The sequence below is a fragment of the Phyllostomus discolor genome, chromosome 8 (assembly GCF_004126475.2).
Source record: "Phyllostomus discolor isolate MPI-MPIP mPhyDis1 chromosome 8, mPhyDis1.pri.v3, whole genome shotgun sequence".
Lineage (NCBI taxonomy): Eukaryota > Metazoa > Chordata > Mammalia > Chiroptera > Phyllostomidae > Phyllostomus > Phyllostomus discolor.
In genome coordinates, this window is record NC_040910.2 from 52,256,713 (window position 1) to 52,279,337 (window position 22,625).

General features: G+C 41.6%; 1 protein-coding gene across 1 annotated transcript in view; it reads right to left on the reverse strand.

The window, feature by feature from the left end:
* LOC118502336 (phosphatidylethanolamine-binding protein 4-like) overlaps positions 1-18,681 on the reverse strand; it is a 75,975-nt gene extending 57,294 nt beyond the window's left edge. The window contains exon 1 of the mRNA XM_036034496.1: positions 18,520-18,681. Coding sequence (XP_035890389.1) covers positions 18,520-18,540 — 21 coding nt within the window. The 5' untranslated portion in view covers positions 18,541-18,681. The remainder of the gene's footprint in view (positions 1-18,519) is intronic.
* Positions 18,682-22,625: the final 3,944 nt, after the last annotated feature.

Sequence of the window (22,625 nt, forward strand, 5' to 3'; positions counted from 1 at the left end):
TATTAATGCAATTATCCTTTTAAATGATCTCAGTGCCAAAAACCTACTTGTCAATTTCCAGTGTATATTCTTCATATAAAAATATATGATAATGGAAAGACTATTGGATTGGAAGATAATATTTTTAAGGTATCATTATTACCCAAAGTGATCTACAGATTCAATCTAATCCCTATCAAAATTCTAATAATGGTTTTGGAAAAAATAGAAAAATCCATCCTAAAATTCACATAGAATCTCAAGGGACCCTGAGTAACTAAACAACCCTGAAAAAAATTAAATTAAAAGCAAAGTTGGAAGAATCACATTCCTAACTTAAAAAGCTATTACAAAGCCATGGTAATCAGCATAGTGTGGTATTGGTATGAAGACAGACAAATAGACCAAAGGAACAGAATGGAGAGCCCAGAACCATACCCTTTGAAATGTGGTCAAATAATTTTCAACAAGAGTGCTAAGAGCACTGAACAGGGAAAGGACAGCCTTTTCCACAAATGGTGCTAGGAAAACTGGATGTTCACATAAATGAACAAAAGAATGAAGGGGAACTCTTACCTAACACCATAAACAAAAATTAACTAAAAACAGATCAAAGGCCTAATGTAAGAACAAAAACTATTAAATTTTTAGAAGAAAATATAGGAGCAATTCTTCATGACATTGGATTTATTAATGAATTCTTAACTATGACACCAAAGACACAGGCAACTAAAAAAAATAGACAAATTGAACTTCTTGGAAATAAGAAAACTTTTGCATATCAAAGGACACTATCAACAAACTAAAAGAGAACTCACAGAAGAGGACAAAATATTTGTAAATTACATATCTCATAAGGGATTAATATCTAGAAAATATAAAGAACTACTGAAACTCAATAACAATAACAACAACAAAAAACCTGACTCAGAAATGAGCAAAACACTTGAATAGACATTTCTCCAAAGCAGATATATAAGTGGCCAATAAACACATGAAAAGATGCTCAACATCTTTAGTTCACTAAAGAAATGCAAATACCTGGCTGGCATAGCTCAGTGGATTGAGCGCGGGCTGCGAACCAAAGTGTCACAGGTTCAATTCCCAGTCAGGGCACATGCCTGGGTTGCAGGCTACGGCCCCCAGCAACCACACATTGATGTTTCTCTCTCTCTCTCTCTTTCTCCCTCCCTTCCCTCTCTAAAAATAAATAAAAATAAAATGTAAAAAAAATGCAAATAAAAACTAACCCACCCATTAAGATGGCTAGGCTACTGTCAAACAGAAAATAACAAATGTTGGCAAGGATGTGGAGAAATTAGAACTTGAGTGTAATGATGGTGTAAAATGGTGCAGCCCTTATGGAAAACAGTATGGAGGGTCCTCAAAAAATTAAAAATAGAATTATCATACAATCCAACAATTTCTCTCCTAGGTATATACACAAAATAACTGAAAGCAGAACCTTGAAGAGACATTTGCACAGCCATGTTCATACCTGCATTATTCACAATAGCCAAAAGGTAAAAGCAACCCAAGTGTCTATCAACAGATGAATGGATGGATAAAATATGTAAATAAATAAATAAATATGTATATATTACACACACATGTGTAATATTATGCATTCATATATATTATATATACATATATATATGTATATATGATTGATTACTCAGCCTTAAAAGGGAAAAAAATCCTGACCCATGCTACAAAGTAGATGAACTTTGAAGACATTATGTTAAGTGAAATAAGCCAGTCGTAAAAGAACAAATACTGTAGAATTCCACTCACCCGAGGTACTTAGGGTAGGGAATCAGATTCTTTGCAACATAAAGCATGGTGCTTGCAGAGGCTGAGGAGATGGGGGAGGGAGGAGCACTGTTTACTGGGGATATTCAGCTTTGCCAGGTGGGAAACGCCCTGGGGACAGGGTGGTGGCGGCGGCCCAGCAGTGTGAATGTGCCTGGCGCCCCTGAGCTCTAGACTCAACAATGGTTTAAATGACAGTTTGTGGTCACATATTTTACCACAGTTTAAAGAAATACATTTTTAATTAAGAAAAGCATAAAACCCCATCTAAGTCAACTAAAAATAGGAAGCTCTTTCTAAACTAATTAAATAAGGTCTACATTAAGTCATAAACGTATATGGAGAAAATAATAAAATTTTAATATCAAAGAAGGCTTGATGTTTTAAGAAAGAGTTGAATCTATGAAAAAATACTGATATATCTGGTTAAAATAGTTTAATATTTAAAAAATATTAATTCTCCTTAAATGAGTTTATAGGTATAAAGTAATTTCAATTAAAATATTTGAGTTTTTAGTGAAAATTCACAAAATAAATCTAAACATCATTTGGAAGAATCAGTATAGCTGAATATTCAGGAAATATTTTGAAAAAGAAAGTTAATGGGGTGTGGAGGGGAGAAGAGCATGTCCTATTTAATTTTTCAAAGCTACAATAATTAAAACATTAAAGTTCTGTTATAAGAATAAACAGCTCAGTGAAACAGAATCGACAGTCCAGGAACAATCCAATTATGAGTAAATATTTATTATATGATAAAATTGGAATTTAAATCAGGGAAGTACAAAGGCTAAAATAATTGACTATTCAAAAAAAAAATCCAGACAGCTCAAGTAGTTAAACAAACATGAAATACAATACTATGAAAGACAGAGAAGAGCTCTGGCTGGTGTGGCTCAGTGGATTGACTGCTGGCCTGTGAACCAAAGGGTCACTAGTTCAATTCCCAGTCAGGGCACATGCCTAGGTTGCAAGCCAGGCCCCCAGTGGAGGGCACAAGAGAGGCAACCACACGGTGATGTTTCTCTTCCTCTTTCTCCCTCTCTTCTCCTCTCTCTAAAAGTAAATAAATAAAATCTTTTAAAAAACATAGAGAATAATAATATAAAATATTTATATGGTATTGAGGAGAGAAAGGCCTTGCTAAATAAAAAGCAAAGAAAGAAACCAAAAACAAAAAAAAAACAAATGTCTCTTAAGAGACAAACATCTGAAATTTTCAAATGCTCATACACAAACACAAAATTATCAAATGTCAATAAATAAGAGTCAACCAACAAACAAGGAAATAACCCTCACAATGGGTGACAAAGAATAATATTTATTGCGCATAAAGAACCATTACATGTCAATATGAACAAATATCATTCCACTAAACAATGAGTGAAGGTCACGAACAAACAATTCACAGAAGCAGAAATTAAAACATGGCGCGCCAATGTCCCAGCGCCCCAGCGAAGAATGCAAACCAAAACTTGGATGCATACACATATCACAAGCTTTAAAAATATTTAGACAACTTCACCCAGAAGTTGTATAAATTCTACTAGGAATTTACCTTAGGGAAATGCCCACATATTTGTGGTATTGTTTGTAATAGTAAAAATATGGAAACCAGATAAGTCTAATAAAAAAGAAGTAGACTCTATAAGAGATAGTATTTTATACAGGGAAAACCACAACTAAAAAGGTAGAAAATGCACCGTTAAAAATAATACAAAAAATACTAGTGCCACAGAAAGTTGTACCCAATTATAGCAGTCAGGTCCCAAGAGGAGCTTGATGGCACACTCAGGCTGGAGTAAGTCTAGGAGGGAGTAACAAAAGGGTCCCTTACAAAGCTACTGGCATGGCTAGATGGAAACAAAGAGGGTAGTAATATCGCACCGCTAGTAGCAGCCCTGTCACTAGGCCTGGAAGGATGCCAGGACAGCAGAGCAGGGACTACGGCCAGGTGAGGGAGGCACCCCTGATGCAGAATCTGAGGTAGCTCGGGTCCTCAGGGTTGTGCAAGTGAGAGTGGCCTCCTTATATTCTTGCACCCTGGGTACCTCCCTCCAGGCACTGCAGTCTGGGCCCTGGGGGAGGGAGCTATTACAGGAACCTGGAAGGAGAATGCGGCAGAGAAGTCTGCCTAGAAAGGAGCAGTGACCTGTAACAGACCACAGAGAGCCCAAGGTGACCCTGCAGGGAGGCTGCTGGAGATAAATACCGTCTTCGCTGTACTCAGTCCTCTTTTCTCCTCCTTAGGGCTGCTCCTCACCTCGCCCACCTGGAAGCTAGAGGGCAAGGCTGCTCCACAGTCATCCTGCAGGGCAGACAGCAAGGCAGAGAAAGGCAGAGCAGCTGCAAGGGGTACAGTGATCCAGGACAACACAGAATGAAGCAACACCAGCAGGTTCCAAACCAACAGCAACATCTCGGGCTGGATTTAATCTCATGCTGTTTTGGTCAGTAACGCACAAACCTGCGGGCTGCGGGCCGCAGGCCACTCAGGATGGCTGTGACAACACAAATGCGGCCCAACACAAAATCGTAAATTTACTTAAAACATGGTGAGATTTGTGTGTGTGATTACATGTCGCAGTATATTTAATGTGTGGCTCAAGACAACTCTTCTTCTTCCAATGTAGCCCAGAGATGCCAAAAGGCTGGACACCCCTGGTGCGAGCTTGTAGCCTAGGAGCAATACAATAGGCTTGTAAACGACAATATAAACAGAGTCACTTTAAACAGGGCGGCACTGCCATGCCAGAGGAACTGTCCTACGCGCCTCTACCTCAGCACTTGGGGTGCTGAAACAAAGCAAAATAACCTTCGGACTGGCCCAAAGCAACCTTGTTTCCCTAAAAACTATCTGCAAAGATAACAAGAAGCCAGATGTTATGACTACTGGGGTAACACAGCCTAGGTGTGCAGTGGGCTATGCCATCCCACTTTGGGTAAGAGCGTCCTGCGCTGTTCACAATGACATAATCGCCCAGCGATGGGTTTCCCAGAATGCATTCCTGTGCTTAAACAAACAAGGCTGTAGTCAGTCCTCTGCCCCTCACTCAGCCATCAGGTGCTCCTGTCCTTTCCTGTGGCTTAACCCTTCCCTTCCAACTTGATCCTTTTGACCAGCACTTAAATACAAGGTTCGGCACAATAAGACCCCTTTTTTATTACAAAATCTTCTATTACAAAATCATAAGCATGTAATTCTGTAACATAACAATATCACACTCAAGCACTTGATATGACATTTTAGGTGAAATGTTTAAATTGCTGTCCATCTGGTGCAAGACATTCACGTGCCCTACCAACCACACTCAAGCTGGCGTTACTTCGGCCGGACCCTGTACACTTAAGTCTCCTCCATCTTAACATGCCCCTGGCGTGGATGCGTGACTCATAACCCCGTGCCCTCTTCCAGACTGAAGCATTTCTTCTTCAAGATGCCAGGAGTGGTGCCTTCTGATGTCTGGCAGCTCAGTCCCCCTCTGGGACCTGCCAGCAGGAGCTGCCTTGCCCAAGGTGCAAGCAGGAGCTGCCTTGCACCAATGCCCCAGGGCAGGCCACATCCTGTGCCTGGTGTTTTAAGGGTACTCCAGATTTGTTTTAAACAGGTGTGGGGTAACTCAGGAAGTTGTCCCTCCATGACCTCAGACAACAGGTGCCTGCCTGGCCAGCAGCCACAAGGAACGAGAAAAACAGTCTGTATCTGGATGTCCCAGGCCTGGCAAGTCCCCTGTGTCTCAAGGCTCCTGCATGTATCACAACAGCGTGGGATTGTCACACACTACTCCCTCTCTAACCCTACAAGTAGCGCCAAGGCTGGAGACGGGCGGTGTTCCACACACTGAGGCACTGCCATTGGTGTACACCCCTGTAATGTGAGTAATAGACAGCATGTCCACCTCTGCTGGTCCTCTGGGTGGTTTATTTGGAATATCATGAACGAAAGTACTGCTCCCCAGTTTGGAGCTCCTGCATTACAACAGGTAGGAGAGGACTGCCACAAAGGAAGAAGTTCATAATCACAGATCCCTAGAAACAGTGCAGATTGCCCATCACACAGGGCCATGCAGGGCAGCACCCCATTTGGTCACAAGGCAGAGGCAGTAAAGAGACAACAGGGGAAAGCGTGGGCAGGAGCCTCTGTTATGGTTCCCATAGGAAAGGCAAGGCAAGGCAGAGCACGCAGGTTTAGGTGGGGGGCTGTCCTGAGTTGTCTGGTGCTGACACTGGGGTAACAGTGGTTCCAGTGTAAGTGTTCCTGAAGTGTGGGGGGTATGGACTTTGGCTTGGCTGGTTTGCATCTGAAAGCTGTGCTCACAGGGAGTCCTTTTCTACCTCTTGGAACAGGCTAGCCCCCTGGAGGGGTAGTCTCTCCAGGATCAGGCCCCGCTGTCAAAGGATCAGAAAATACAGAAAACAAAGTGTTCTGATTCACACGTACTGGAAAGGCCCAACCCCCTTGCTTTTATTCTGGGACAACCCTGAAGGGCGGCATAGCTCCCAGAGCACTGCTGAGGCCCCTGTGTCCCTTCCCCAGGGAAGTCCTGACCCTCCACCTGCCTCCCTCTATAGGCAGCCCTCACTGTATCATTACAGAGCTAGTGGAAAATGAATGCTGGGGTAGGCAATTCTCTTTAGTTAGGGAAAGCCCTCTCCCCTGGCCAAGGCAAAAAAAAATGGGAAAGACAAAAAGAAGAGGGCATATGCAGGTGTTCCTGCTCCCTGCTGCTTTGTTGTCCCCCTCAGCCCCCAGCCCACCACTGTGCTCCACCCCTCCCACACCCCTCCCACCACTGCTCTCCCCCCCTCCACCCCTCTCTACCCCTCCCACTGCTCTGGTCTGGTGAGATCCACCCCATGCACCAGGGGAACCACCTCCCCACTCTGGTGCTCCCAGCCCACGCAGATAGGAAGTCATGTGATCACTTTGGTGGCTGATCAGCTCCCCAGAGTGATGAGGTGATGCTCTGAGGGGTGACCTGATGCCCAGGACAGAACAAGCTTTTTGCAAGTTTGTGATATGCAGTGTGGTTGGGCTACTTCCGGGGCCAGGGGTAGGGGTGGGGAGGCAGGGACAGTGGTAGACTCACTTCTCTGCAGATATTTGTCCCCGGTTTTCGAGCCCAGGTTACGTAACACCTGAGGAGAACTACGGTCCCCCGTCACCCACACCTTTTCCTGCTCTGTAGAGCATTTCACAAGCCAGCTGCTTCTCAGAGAAGGTCTATTTTGGGAGCTGTTTTCATTTGACCTATATTAAGCACAGTCACAAGGCAGAGGCAAGTTGCAGGGTACAGGGTGGCCTGCTTGCTCTTTGTGCTTTTTTAGTGTCACGGGTGAGCAAACCAGACAAGCTGGTATCCACAGCTTAGGAACTGAGACTCAGAGGCCTAGGACCTCATTGGCATCCCACTATGGACAGCAGAGGCTTGGGCAGCCCACCAGTAACCCGTGCAGGCCCAGGCCCCCCCCTGCTGCACATGTCTCAGCTGCCACCCTCCAGGTCTCTGCAGCGCTGGGCTGGGAGAAAATTAGGCTCCTCGTGAGCCTAGAATCTACCAGGACAGCCAAGATGAGTCTGGTCCTGTGAAAAGTTACAAGAATTTCAATTCCACTCCATAGGAAATTCTTTCTTGAGTTAATAATTAAATCACATGACCAGCAGGGGGAGAGAAAGGGCTGCTGGGAGCCATCTGTGCACCAATAGGCACCACTTCGGAGCTCCCACCACTCTGGAGGCTGTGAATAAAATGACAACAGAAATGACTTTCCCACGAAGCACCCCACTCACCCCTCTTCAACAGGGGTGTCTCCTGGGGTACACCTTTTTATCGTGAACCTCTTTGTGTCGTATCCCTGGGAGTAGAGGTCTGATTCCAGCGTCCCAGGGGTGTCCAACATTTTGGCGTCTCTGCGCCACACTGGAAGAAGAAGAATTGACTTGGACCACACATTAAATACATTGTGACATACAATCACACACACAAGAAAACTCATAATGTTTTCAGGGAATCTACGATTTTCTGTTGGGCCGCATTCACAGTCAGTCACCTTGGGCCACCAGTCGGACACCCCTTTGTCCCACGCTGCTGGCCCCGAACCTCCACCTGCGATACCATCTCTCCGCTGAGAGCCAAGGCCGTTTCCAGACAGCTGTCCCCTGATGTTAAAATTATAAAGATCTTGGCTCCCCCCCTCACTGGGGACCCAGAGCCCTTTGGCACAGGAGTGGGAACACTGGTCAGGGGACAGAAAGGGAGACGTGCGGGACTCCTGGACACGGGCCTTCCAGGACCAGTGGCACCGGAGCCCATCGGCAAAGCCCTGGTTCAGGCTGACATCAGATTAAAGGATATGGAAGTGTAAGGACTAACAAGATTATGGAAATTAGAAAATTTAAACAGGGTTTATGTTCTAAAAGTGATGTCAACTTTACCTGACACAATATTTCAAAGTAATAACAACTTTTGATCAGAAATTTGGCAAAATTGGAAGCTAAAGATTCAAGAGCCTGATAGGAATTCATTAAAAGCTAAACTAAACTAAAAGTAAAACTAAACTAAAGTAAAACTATATACCCAAAGGGGAGAAAAAGCAAATTAGGGATGAAGTATCTGGACAGGTAGGTTAACCCATGATGTCATTTAAGAAATTGAGAGCAATTGTCCTTCTCTTCCAAATATTTGCGAGCCAGAAACGCAGCTCCAAGAGCAACTCGAAGCCCATCTGTCTTTACCAACCCCAGTTCCTAAGACTGAAGGGGAAAAAGAGTTTTTTAAAAAAGTAAAAGTAGCTATAGAATCAACTTTGCCCAAAATCTAGCCACAGCTTCCATAAGATTGTCTTCTCCAAAACTATTATTTTGAAAGCTTAGCCACCTGAACAGGTAACATTAATGTATTCCATCTCCCAGGAACACACTTTAGATCCAGCTGTGCTTTTTGAAACCAGCGAGTTTGTGTTGTTGTGCCTGTCTCATGGCTACAAGGTCTCTGCATCTGCCTGTCTGTGTCTATGTGTGCTGCAGATGCAAGATATTTTTATACCTCCAGGTGGTATTGTTAACATTAATTTAATAAATACAATTAATTCATTTGAAGGAATGCGCTTGTAAAGATTAGATATTCTAAACTCTCAGTGAGATAGACTAACTCAAATATTTTTTCAAGTTTATGCAATCTAAGACCATCTTTAATAAATAAGAGCTAGTTTAAGTTTGTTAGTTTAATTAAAATGTACCTATCTTGCCCTGGCTGGTGCGGCTCAGTGGATTGAGCACTGGCCTGAGAACCACAGGGTCACCAATTCAATTCCCGGTCAGGGCACATGCTTGGGCTGTGGACCAGGCCCCCAGTGAGGGGCCTGTGACAGGCAATCACACATTGATGTTTCTTTCCCTCTCTTTCTCCTTCTCTTTGCCTCTGTCTAAAAATAAAATAAATCAAATCTTTAAAAAATGTACATGTCTTTAGAGTTATCACCACTGAATATCATGCAGATAAACAACTTTATTCTACCTGGGTTTACTAGTCAAGTATACTTATATTATCTCTGTTGCAAAAATTGTCAGCAAGCCAACCTTACAGCTAAAAGGACTAGAAAAAGAAGAGCAAACAAAGCTCAAAGTGAATAGAGAAAAGGAAATAATAAAGATCAGAGTGGAAATAAGTGAAATTGAGTGAAAACAAAACACAAACCATAGAGCCCTGGCTGGTGTAGCTCAGTGGACTGAGCATCAGCCTGAGAACCAAAAAGTTGTGGGTTTGATACCCTGTCAAGGCACATGCCTGGGTTCCAGGCCAAGTCCCCAGCTGAGGGTATGCGAGAGGTAACTGATTGATGTTTCTCTTGCACTTCAATGTTTTTCTCCTTCCCTTCCCCTTTCTCTGAAAATCAATAAATCAAGTCTTTAAGAAAAATAGAAAAGATCAATGAGACCAAGAGCTGGTTCTTTGAAAACATAAACAAAATTGATCAACCTTCAGCCAGATTCATCAAGAAAGCAAGAGAGAGGGCCAGATAAATAAAATCAGAAATAAAAGAGGAGAAGTAACAACTGACACCACAGAAATACAAAGGAGAGTAAGAAAATACTATGAACAATTATATGCACACAAATTGGACAACCTGGAAGAAATGGATAAGCTACTAGCAACATACAGTCTCCTAAGACTGAAATAGGAAGAAAGAAAATCAGAGAAGACTAATAACTGTTAACAAAATTGAATCAATAATGAAGAAACTCCTAAGAAAAGTCCTATACCAGCTGGCTGCACAGATGAATTTTACCAAACATTCGAAGAAGAATTAATACTTGTCCTTCTTAATTTTTTTCAAAAAATTGAAGAGGAAAGAAAGCTTCCAAACTCATTTTACAACTTCAGCATTACCCCAATACCAAAATCAGTCAAAGATACTACAAAAAAAGAAAATCACAGGCCAACATTCCTGATAAAAATAGATGCAAAATCCTCATAAAATAGTAAAAAAACACATTCAGCAATACAGTAAAGTGTTCATACACTGTGATCAAGGGGGCTTCTTTATTCCTGGGCTGCAAGGTTAGTCCAATATCTGCAAATCAATGAGCATGATATACCACATAAACAAAATGAAGGATAAAAAGTATATGATCAAATCAATAGATAAATAAAGAGAATTTCACAAAATCTAACATCCATTTATGACAAAAACTCTCATCAAAGTGGGGACAGGGGGAACATACCTCAACATAACAAAGGCCATATACGTGACAAACCCACAGCTAACGTCATCCCCAATGGTGAAAAGCTGAACACTTTTTCTTTAAGATCAGGGACAAGACAAGGATGTCCACCTCACCACTAGCACTGGAAGTCCTAGCCACAGCAGTCAGACAATAAAAAGAAATAAAAGGCATCCACACTGGAAAAAAAGAAGTAAAACTGTCGCCATTTGCAGATGACACAATACTATATAGAGAACGCTAAATTCCCACCAAAAACTATTAGAATTAATAAATGGATTCAGTAAAGTAACAGGATACAAAGTTAATATTCAGGAATTGTTTGCATTTTTACATATTATTTACATTATAAAAAAACTATCAGAAAGAGAAATTAAGAAGACAATTCCATCACAGTTGTATCAAAAAGAATAAAATACCTAGAAATAAAGTAAACCAAGGAGGTAAAAGACCTGTACTCAGAAAATTATATATAAGACACTGAGGAAAGAAATAGAAAATACAAATGAGCAGAAAGATATACCATGCCCATGGATAGGAGGACTTAACATTGTTCAAATGTTCATACCATCCAAAGCAATCTGCAGATTTAATGTATTCCCTGTCAAAATACCAATGGAATTTTTTAGAGAATTAGAAAATAATCCTAAAGTCTGTATGGAACCACAGAAAATCCCAAAATAGCCATAGCACACTTCAGAAAGAAGAACACAGTTGGAGGTATCATACCACCTGATAAGAGAGTATACTTGAGGCTATAGTATCCAAAACAGCACGGTACTGGCATAAAAACAGAAACCTAGGCCAATGGAACAGAACAGAGAGCCTAGAAGTAAATCCATGCCTATATGGTCAATTAATCTACAACAAACAAAGCAAGAATATACAATAGGAACTTCTGATCAAGATGGAGGTGTAGCTGTGGATGGTGTGGCTCAGTGGATTGAGTGCCAGCCCTTGAACCAAAGGGTCACTGGTTCAATTCCGAATGAGGGTAAATGCCTGGATTGGGGGCCAGGTCCCCAGTAGGGGGCACACGAGAGGCAACCACACATTGATGTTTTTCTCCTTCTCTTTCTCCCTCCCTCCCCCTGCCTCTAAAAATGAATAAATAAAAATCTTTTTTAAAAAGATGGAGGTGTAGGTAGACATACTTTGCCTCCTCGTGCAACCACAAAAAGAATTACAACTAAATCTCAAAACAAATAACACCCAGAACTGTCAGAAAACTGAACTGTATGGAAATCTGACAACCAGAGATTGAAAGAAGCCACATTTATCCAGACAAGCAGGAGGGGCAGAGACATGGAGACAGGTAGAAAGGCAGGAGATGTGGTGTGGCACGGAGAGGCAGCAGTGGCAGTGGTGGAACAGGCATGAGTGATCCCACATTCACATGTGGTGGATAAAAATCAGGAGGGATACCTTGACTAAGCGATTGAGAGTGAGCGATCCCAGGCCCAGGCCAGACAGCACAGCCCTGGGTTCCAGTGCCAGGAAGGTAAATCTCCATAACTTCTGGATGTAAAAACCAGTGGGGGTTGGGACAGTGGAAGAAACTACCAGATTTTCAGGAGATGCTACTTAAAGGGCCCACACAGACTTAGAACATATGCAAACTCACCCAATCTAGGACTCAGCACCAGGGCAACAGCTGGACGGGTGCCAGTCACATATGGGGAGTGGGTGAAGTAACTGGAAATGGGGTGAGTGCTGGGCAAACCTCCAGAAGCCAGGCGGCGGCACTGTCCTCTCTCCAAGCCCTCCCTCAACACAGAACCACAAAGCAGTGAAGAGGGTTGCCCTGCCCTGGTGAATACTGAAGGCTCTGCCCCACACAATTTACAGGTGCTACAGGTACCTTTTCTATAATAGGCCAACCTAACAAGACAGAGAGTTGAAGTAGCTCTGCCTATTACACAGAAACAAACACAGGGAGGCTGCCAAATAGAGGAAACAAAGAAATATGGCCCACATGAAAGAACAGAACAAAACCCCAGAAAAATAACTAAATGAAATGGAAATAACCAACCTATCAGATACAGAGTTCAAAACACTGATGATCAGGATGCTCAAAGAACTCATTGAGTAGGGCGACAACATAAAGGAAGAAATGAAGTTTACATTAAATGAAATAAAGAAAAATCTACAGGAAACCAACAGTGAAGGGAAGGTAACCAGGATGCAGATCAGTGATTTGGAACATAAGGAAGAAATAATCATTCAACTAAAACAGAATGAAGAAACAAGAATTCAATAACACAAGGATAGTATAAGGAGCCACTCGGACATTTTCAAATGTACCAACATCCAAATCATAGGGATACCAGAAGGAGGAGAGGAAGAACAAAAAATTGAAAACTTATTTGAGAAAATGATAGAGAACTTTCCTAATATGGCAAAGGAAATAGACTTCCAGGAAGTCCAGGAAACTCAGAGAGTCCCAAAGAAATTGGACCCAAGAAAGAACATATCTGAGATTAAAGATAAGGAGAGAATCTTAAAAGCAGCAAAAGAAAAGAGTTACCTACAAAGGAATTCCCTTAAGACTATCAGCTGATTTCTCAAAAGAAATTTTGCAGGCAAGCTGGGACTGGCAAGAAGTATTCAAAGTGATGAAAAGTAAGGACCTACACCCAAGATTACTCTCTCCAGCAAAGCTATCATTTAGAATGGAAGGGCAGATAAAGTGCTTCCCAGATAAGGTAAAGCTGAAGGAGTTACTCATCACTGAGCCATTATTACAAGAAATGTTAAAGGGATTTATTTAGGAAAAAGAAGTTCAAAACTATGAATATCAAAAAGGCAATAAATTCACATCTATCAACAACTGAATCTAAAAACAAAACAAAACAAAACAAAACTAAGCAAACAACCAGAATAGGAACAGAATCATAGGTATGGAGATCACAGAGAGGGTTATCAACAGGGAGCAGTAGGGGGAGAATGGGGACAAGGTGAAGGGATTAAGAAGCATAAATGATAGTTACAGAATAGACAGGGGGTTGGGGGGAATGTTAAGAATAGTAGAGGAAATGGAAAGGCGAAAGAACTTATATGCATGACCCATGGACATGAACTAAAGGGGTGGGGAGGATATGGGGTGGATGGGGGCAGAGGGGGAAAACTTGGGACAATTGTAATAGCATAATCAATAAAATATACTTAAAAATATACAATGGGGTAAAGACAGTCTCTTTAATAAATGGTATTAAAAAAACTGGACACATAAATGCAAAAAAACTGAAACTAGGCCACTTTCTTACAACATATAAAAAAATAAACTCAAAATAGATTATACCCTGGCTGGTGTAGCTCAGTGGATTGAGTGCGGGCTGCGAACTAAAGTGTCGCAGGTTCGATTCCCAGTCAGGGTACATGCCTAGGTTGCAGGCCATGACCCCCAACAACCACACATTGATGTTTCTCTCTCTCTCTCTATCTCTCTCCCTTCCCTCTCTAAAAATAAATATATAAAATCTTTTTAAAAATTAAAAAATAGATTATAGACTTCAATGTAAAATCTAAAGCCATAAAACTCCTGGAAGAAAATATGGGCAGTAAACTCTTTGGCATCACTCTTAGCAATATTTTTTTGGGGGGATATGTTGCCTTGGGCAAAGGAAACAAAAGAAAAAATAAACAAACGGGACTACACCAAATTAAAAAGTTTTGCACAGCAAAGGAAATCATCAACAAAACCAAAGACAACCTACTGAATAGGAGAACATATTCACCAATGATACAGCCAATAAGGGGTTAATATCCAGAATATATAAGAAACTCATACAACTTAACACCAAAAAACTAAACCATCCAATTTAAAAGTGGGCAGAGGACTAGAATAAACATTTCTCTGAAGAGGACATAAAGATGGCCAATACAATAGACATACGAAAAGATGCTCAACATCACTAACTGTCAGAGAAATGCAAATTAAAACCACAATGAGATATCATCTCACACCTATCAGAATGGCCATCATTAATAAATCAACAAATGACAAATGCTGGCAAGGATGTGGAGAAAAGGGAACCCTCATGCACTGTTGGTGAAATTGTAAATTGGTGGAGCCACTGTGGAAAACAATATGGATTTCCCTCAAAAAATTAAAAATAAAACTACCATATAATCTAGCAATTCCACTTCTGGGTGTTTATTCAAAGAAATTCAAAATAATAATTTGAAAAGACATATACACCCCCATGTTCACTGCAGCACTATTTACAATAGCCAAGATAGGGAAGCAACCTAGGTGTCCATCGATAGGTGAGTGGATAAAGAAGACATGGTGCATGTACACATGGCATATTGCTCAGTCATAAAGAATGAAATCTTGTCATTTGGGACAGCATGGATGGACCTAGAGGGTATTATGCTAAGTGAAATAAGTCAGACAGAGAAAAACAAATACCATATGATTTTGCTTATATGTGGAAGATAAAAAAATAAATAAACAAAACAGAAATAAACTCATAGATACAGAGGGCAAATTGATGGTCACCAGATGGCTGGGGGTTGGGGAGATGGACAAATTATGTGAAAAGGATTAAGAAGTACAAATTGTCAGTTATAAAAACAGTCAAGGGGATGTAAAGTACACAGTCAGGAATATAATGTTGTAATAACCATGTATGGTGCCAGGTGGTAGTAGGTGTGTGGAGAGATTACTTTATAATGTATACAACTGTCTAATCACTGTGCTGTACATCTGAAAGTAATACAATATTGTATGCCAATTATAATTGAAAAGAAGTTTTTTAAAGTTTGTTTCCATATTTATTTTCTTTTCTAAAATGAATTACATTTATGTATTCCTTTTGCCTATTTTTATTTGGTAAAAAAATTTACTAGTAAATTAAAATCCTTCAGATTTTAAATGCTCAATTGTTACATTAGAATATTTACAAGAACACTTCCGGCTAAGATGGAGGCATACGTAGACACACTGTGCCTCCTCACACAATCAAAAGAAGGATAACAACAAATTTAAAAACAAAAAACAACCAGAACTGACAGAAAATTGAACTCTATGGAAGTCTGACAACCAAGGAGTTAAAGAAGAAACATTCAGCCAGACCAGTAGGAGGGGTGGAGTCAGGCTGCTGGGCAGAGAGGACTCAAGGCAGGGCAGTGTCTGGCGGATTCAGCAGGGTGGCGTATTGTGGCCTGGGCGGTCCCACATTCACGTACAGACAAACCAGGAGGAACAACTGGGAAGCAAGACAGATGGAGCAACCCAGGGCTCCAGCGCAGGGAAATAAAGCCTCAAACCTCTGAGTGAAAACATGTGTGGGGGTTGAGGTGGCAGCGGGAGAAACTCCCAGCCTCACAGGAGAGTTCGTTGGAGAGATTCACAGGGTCCTAGAACGTACACAAAGACACCCACCTGAGAATCAGCACCAGAAGGGCCCAATTTGCTTGTAGGTAGTGGGGGAAGTGACTGAAAACTGGCAGAGGGTGGAGCAAGTGGAATTATTCACTCTTGGACTTCTCCCCCACATACAGTGTCACAGTGCAGCCATGTGGGTTGCTGGGCCCTGATAACACCTAAGTCTCCTCCCTTTACTACATAACAGGTGCACCCACATATAAAAAATGGCCCAAATGAAAGAACAGATGAAAGCTCCAGAAAAAATACAACTAAGCGATGAAGAGATAGCCAACCTATCAGATGTGCAGTTCAAAACACTGGTAATCAGGATACTCACAGAATTGGTTGAATTTGGTTGCAAATTAGATGAAAAAAAATGAAGGCTATGCTAAGTGAAATAAGGGAAAATGTACAGGGAAACAACAGTGATGGGAAGGAAACTGGGACACAAATCAATAGTGTGGACCAGAAAGAAGAAAAAACATTAAATGAAAACAGAATGAAGAAACAAGAATTCAGAAAAATGGGGAAAGGCTTAGGAACCTCCAGGACATCTTTAAATGTCCCAACATCTGAATCATAGGGGTACCGGAAAGATAAGAGGATGAACAAGAAATTGAAAACTTATTTGAACAAATAATGAAGGAAACTTCCCCAATCTGGCAAAGGAAATAGACTTCCTGGAAGTCCAGGAAGCTCAAAGAGGCCCAAAGAAGCTGTACCCAAGGAGGAACACACCAAGGCACATCATAATTACATTACCCAAGATGAAAGATAGGGGGAGAATCTTAAAAGCAGCAAGAGAAAAGGAGACCGTTACCTACAAAGGAGTTCCCAGAAGACTGTCAGCTGATTTCTCAAAAGAGACCTTGCAGGTAAGAAGGGGCTGGAAAGAAGTATTCCAAGTCATGAAAGGCAAGGACTTACATCCAAGATTACTTTATCCAGCAAAGCTATCATTTAGAATGGGAGGGCACATAAAGAAAAGATAAAATAAAGTTAAAGGAGTTCATCATCACCAAGCCCTTATAATATGAAACGTTAAAGGGACTTACCTAAGAAAAGGAGGTTAAAAAATATGAACAGTAAAATGACAACAAACTCACAGTTATTAACAACCAAACTTAAAACAAAAACAAAAACAAATTAAGCAAACAACTAGAACAGGAACAGAATCACAGAAATGGAGATCAAATGAAGGGTTATCAGTGGGGGAGTGCGAAGGGGAGGGGGGAAAAGGTACATAAAATAAGAAACATAAATGGTAGGTAGAAGATAGGCAGGGGGAGATTAAGAATAGTATAGGAAATGGAGAAGCCAAAGAACTTACATGTGTGACCCATGAACGTGAACTAAAGAGGGGGAATGCAGGTGGGAGGGGATGTACAGGGCAGAGGGGAATAAAGGAGGGGAGTGGGACAACTGTAATAGCATAATCAATAAAACATATTTTTAAAAAAGAATATGAGGACAGTGAAAATTGTGTTTATCTTATTGGTGAAAAGAGAAATAAAAATTCATTTAATCGTCAAATTCCTTAATAATTCTGAAAAACAGAAGGGTCAGTTCATTTAATCAGGACATTTTGATTGTTATTCTAGCTATCTTCAAAGTGAAAGTTTGAACTCATGTCCAATACCAAGTTTTCTTTAAAAACAAACTCTGTGGATACTGAAAATTAGAGCTGTAAATTCTGAGGAATCTAATCTTCTAACGATTTTGTGTGAAGCTCAAGTACTTTAGAAATCCCAAACTACAACTTTGTATTTCAACCTTAGTTACATTAAGTGCATCTCACTCCATAGCGGTGACCCCAGAAAAACATTTTTAAAAATTTGTTCAGCTTTCCTGTATTTAACTCTCTCTTTTCACCATGGCCAATTAAAAACAAAACAAAACAACAACAACAAAAAACCCACTAAATTGCTCTAAGGTGCTCCTTCTTTTCAGTGCGACAAGTCATGTTTCTAGCCATTAAAGCAAGTGAATTTGTTCACAGCTTTTCCGATTTTAAACTCCTTACTGGGTGTCCTCTGAGATTTATCAATGTATTTCCCAGAATTCTACTGCAGGATATCTAAAAGGTCTGCTTGTCAGAACATATTTTTCCCTTGCAATCTCATTTCCTATGGTAAAAGCAAATTGCCAGAGCCTGGCACAGTGCCATAACTGATTCAATAAATGTGTGTCACTGGAGTTGATTCAACCACTGGTACAAGTGAAAGGGCTCTTTAACTTTGATTGTGGCGACAATTGTTCTCAAACCTTGCTGAGTTTCACAGCTGACAGACAAGCCTGTAGGAGGGCCTGGGGCAGGTCTGGAGGAGCGACCCTCCGCCTTCAGAGCCTAGGGGGCAGTGGCCTCCCCACTCCCCACCTCACTCGTTGCTCAGATGGAGCCAGGAGAGGCTCTCCTCCCTAGGGCAGACCGCTGGACATTGTTCCACGTCGGCTGGTTTTGAGAGCTGAGTCTTCTGCTAACCAGATTCATTTCAATTAGTCCCTGCAAGGAATTCCCAGCTGCCTCTGGCGCTGGCTCCTTCTTGGCGTGGTTTAGGGTGGGAGAGGGGGAGAAGAGGGTGTAAAGAGACAGAAGGTAGGTATCAGCTTTGCTCCTTCCTCCTCCTACCTGTGCCTCAAGCAACTGCATCTGCGCCCCAGAGGTTGCAGAATGAGCAGCAAGCCCACTCAGGCTGGCTCGCTGTCACCGGGAAGTGCCAGGTTTTCCAGAGAAGGCTAGGGCCTCAGCTTGGCGCTGCGCCCAGTCAGCTGAGCTCCAGCTGCAGCGGCGCCATGCTGCTAGGCCCAGGCAGCCCACATCCCACCACTTTCCCCTCTGCCGGCGCCGCCAACCCCAGGCCTCCCCACTGGGATTTAAGGGCCCCAGTCTTTACATGGGGGTGTCTGTCACCGGAGGGGCTAAGGCTGGGACCTGCCTGGGCATTTCTTCGGCAGAGCTGGAGGAGGGAAGCCTCCCATGGCTCCCAGTGATCTCTGGCCCTGCACTGTCACCATTCCACCCACCCCAGTGCGGGAAACTCAGAAGCCCCCGGATCTGCCAGTCATCTCTGTTATCATTCAGGCAAAGGGAGGCACTGAGCAACAAGGCAATGTCTATTTTGGAACTTGTTCCTCAGTCTCCTGGCTTCGCCTCCTGTTGGTGGGTGGCTCTGCTCCACGGTCTTCTTCCCCGCCAGCCGCGCCCTTGCTGTTACTCCCTGAGTCTCAAGTCTTTCTTATGCACCAGGTGGAACTTCCTAACAAATGAGACTCAGTTTTCTGCAAACTCCAGTCCATTGGGACAGACACTGTCCTGTGGATTGTGGGTGTCTTGCAGCTTCCCTTTAGAAATACTGGGCGTGCATGACTGGCCCTGCCTGCCACATGCATGAATGCGAAGATAAATCACATGTAGATATGTTTGCACCAATATGTAGACTACTATACACCAGCCCAGTGAAACAGAGTTCAAATAGTTTCACTAAAAAGAGCTGAAACTTTGAGGTTAATAGTTCAGCCATAGAAAAGCAGAATGAGCAGAATGTGGGGGGAATGTGGGGGGAAAATACAACTTGATTTTGGTCACATTGCACGTTTTTATTTTCTACCTAAGGGAAACAAGGTTTTTGGTAGAGGCATAACATTTATCACATAAGTAACTGATTTTACATACCTTGAATGGTTTGTTAAATGTTCAATAGCACAATTTTCCCCCCAGAATTTATGTGGGTTCTTTGGAATGAGGTTCCATTGTTGACAGTTGTTGAGGGCTCCCCCTCCCATGTTATGCTTATTCAGGGGTGCAGACAAGTCTCTTCCTGACCAAAGATATGCCTGGAGAGCCTTCGCACTGGCTGGGGTGATGGACATGATCTAGAACCTTCTTCCCTATGGAGAAGTTTGCTCCTGAATAACCAGTTACAATGTGGGGAGGCACACTGACATGTTCAGAGTGGTGTGAAACACACAGTATTTTTTCTTTATTTACTTTCACTGTCTGAATATTCTACTCTGCAACTGTATGCTCAGAAAAAATAAGAAATTAAAAAAAGCTGTCTATGTAGTGCTATACACATAGTATTCCACCGATTGTGTGTTTTTATATTTCCATCTACTAGTGGTGAAAATTGTAGTGGTTTTAAATATTTTATATTTTCCAACTTTGCTGCGACTATTAATAATATTTATAAATGAACATCTGTGAACTATTGAACCAGGGAAATGTTTTTAAAATAAAATACTGTTTCTTCTTAAAAACAAAAACAAGCAAAAAACTCAACTGGTTAAAATCAGTTACAGGTGGAGTTATAAAATGCAGGATCCTGTAGAAGTGAGGCTTGTTTGAATGTGGTTGGTAGGGTAATAATATGGGGGAAATAATTTATAGTTTTAATTTGAACATTTCACCTAAAATGTCATATGGAGTGCTTGAGTGTGACATTATTATGCTACAGAATTACATGCTTATGATTTTGTAATACAATATTTTATAATAAAAAGGGGTGTTATTTGTGCCATACCCTGTATATTAAACCATCAGGGAAATGATAAATACAGAATGCAGAATGGGGTCCCTCTGTTGGAGAGGTGGTGCTGAGGATGGGGAGTTATTTAAGCATAGCTTCACCCATGCAGTTTGAACTCTGAAACTATTTGAACTCTGTTTCACTGGGCTGGTGTATAGTAGTCTACATATTGGTGCAAACATATCTACATGTGATTTATCTTCCCATTCATTCATGTGGCAGGCAGGGCCAGTCATGCCTGCCTTGGTTGTATTATACTTTTTCAGTTGATTAAGGGGTTCACAGTTGTCTGGGTCTTTACTATCTTCTATAACTTAGATGTCTGTAACACTTTAATGTACCACATGGTACATTCTTAAAAAATGTTAATGACTATGAAAGGAAACATGCAGCAAAACCAAAGCCTATGAGTGGAATCCCTTTGACTTGAACTCAGACAGTCTGACTTGGGATTCCAACCTCCTAAGCCTATATGGTCAGGATGTACTGTTGTCTTCTTAAAGGTGCTTTTAGAGACTTCTGGCCAAGGTGGAGGCATAGGTAGATACACTTTGCCTCCTTGCACAACCAAAAGGAGGATAACAACAAATTTAAAAGCAAAATACAACCAGAACTGCCAGAAAACCGAACTGTGTAGAAGTCTGATAACCAAGGAGTTAAAGAAGAAACATTCATTCAGACTGGTAGGAGGGGCAGAGCTGGGCAGCTGGGGTGGAGAGAACCATGTGTCAAGGCAGTGGCTGATGATAGTCCACCCTCCTGGTGGATAAACCAGGAGGAACAACTAGGGAGTGAGACAGACCTCACAAGCCAGGATCTCAGTATGGGAAAAGAAAGCCTCAAAACCTATGGCTATAAAAATCTATGGGGTTTGCAATGGTGGGAGAAACTCCCAGTCTCACAAGAGAGTTCATTGCAGAGACCCATAGGGTCCTAGAACATACACAAACACACCCACCCAGGAATCAGCACCAGAAGGGCCCAATTTGCTTGTAGGTAGAGGAGGAAACACAGTGATGTGGTTGCCCCACCCTGGAAATACCTCAGGCTCCACCCCTTACAATGTAACAGGCATGCCAAAACAAAGAAATATGGCCCAAATTAAAGAACAGATCAAAACTGAAAAAGAACTAAGTGATGAAAAGATAGTGAACCTATCAGAAGCAGAGTTCAAAATAATGACCAATCAGGATGCTCACAGAAATGGCTGAGTATGGTCACAAAATAGAGGAAAAAGTGAAGACTATGAAAAGTGAAATAGAGCGAAATATACAGGGAATCAACAGTGAAAGGAAGGAAACCAGGATTCAAAATGAACAATTTCAACCAGAAGGAAGAAATAAACATTCAACCAGAACAAAATGAAGAAACAAGAATTCAAAAAATTGAGGAGAGGCTTAGGAACCTCCAGGGCAACTTTAAACGTTCCAACATCGGAATCATAGGGGTGCTGGAAGGAGAAGAGGAAGAGCAAGAAATTGAAAATTTTATTTGAAAAAATAATGGAAAACTTTCCCAATCTGGCAAAGGTAATATACCTCCAGGAAGTCCAGAAAGCTCAGGGAGGCCCAAAGAAGTTGGACCCAAGGAAGCACACACCAAGCAAGGCACATCATAATTACATTACTCAAATTAAAGATAAGGAGAGAATCTTAAAAGCAGCAAGAGAAAAGGAGACAGTTACCTTTGTAGGAAGGTAACTGATTTCTCAAAACAAACCTTACAGGCAAGAAGGAGCTAAAAAGAAGTATTCCAAGTCATGAAAGGCAAGGACTTACATCCAAATATTCCTCTATTCAGCAAAGCTATCATTGAGGATGGAAGGGCAGATAAAGTGCTTCTCAGATAAGGTAAAGCTAAAGGAGTTCATAATCACCAAGCCATTATTATATGAAATGTTAAAGGAACTTATCTAAGAAAAAGAATATCAAAACTATGAGCAGTAAAATGGCAACAACTATCAACAACTGAATCTAAAAAAACAAACAAACAACTAGAACAGGAACAGAATCACAGAAATACAGACCACGTGGGGGATTATCAGTGTGGAGGGAGAGGAGAAGGGGTGAGAATGGGGGAAAAATACAGGGAATAAGAAGCATAAATGGTAGGTACAAGATAGACAGGGGGAGGTGAAGAATAGTATGGGAAATGGAGAAGCCAAAGAACTTATATGTGTGACCCATGGACATGAATGAACTAAGGGGGT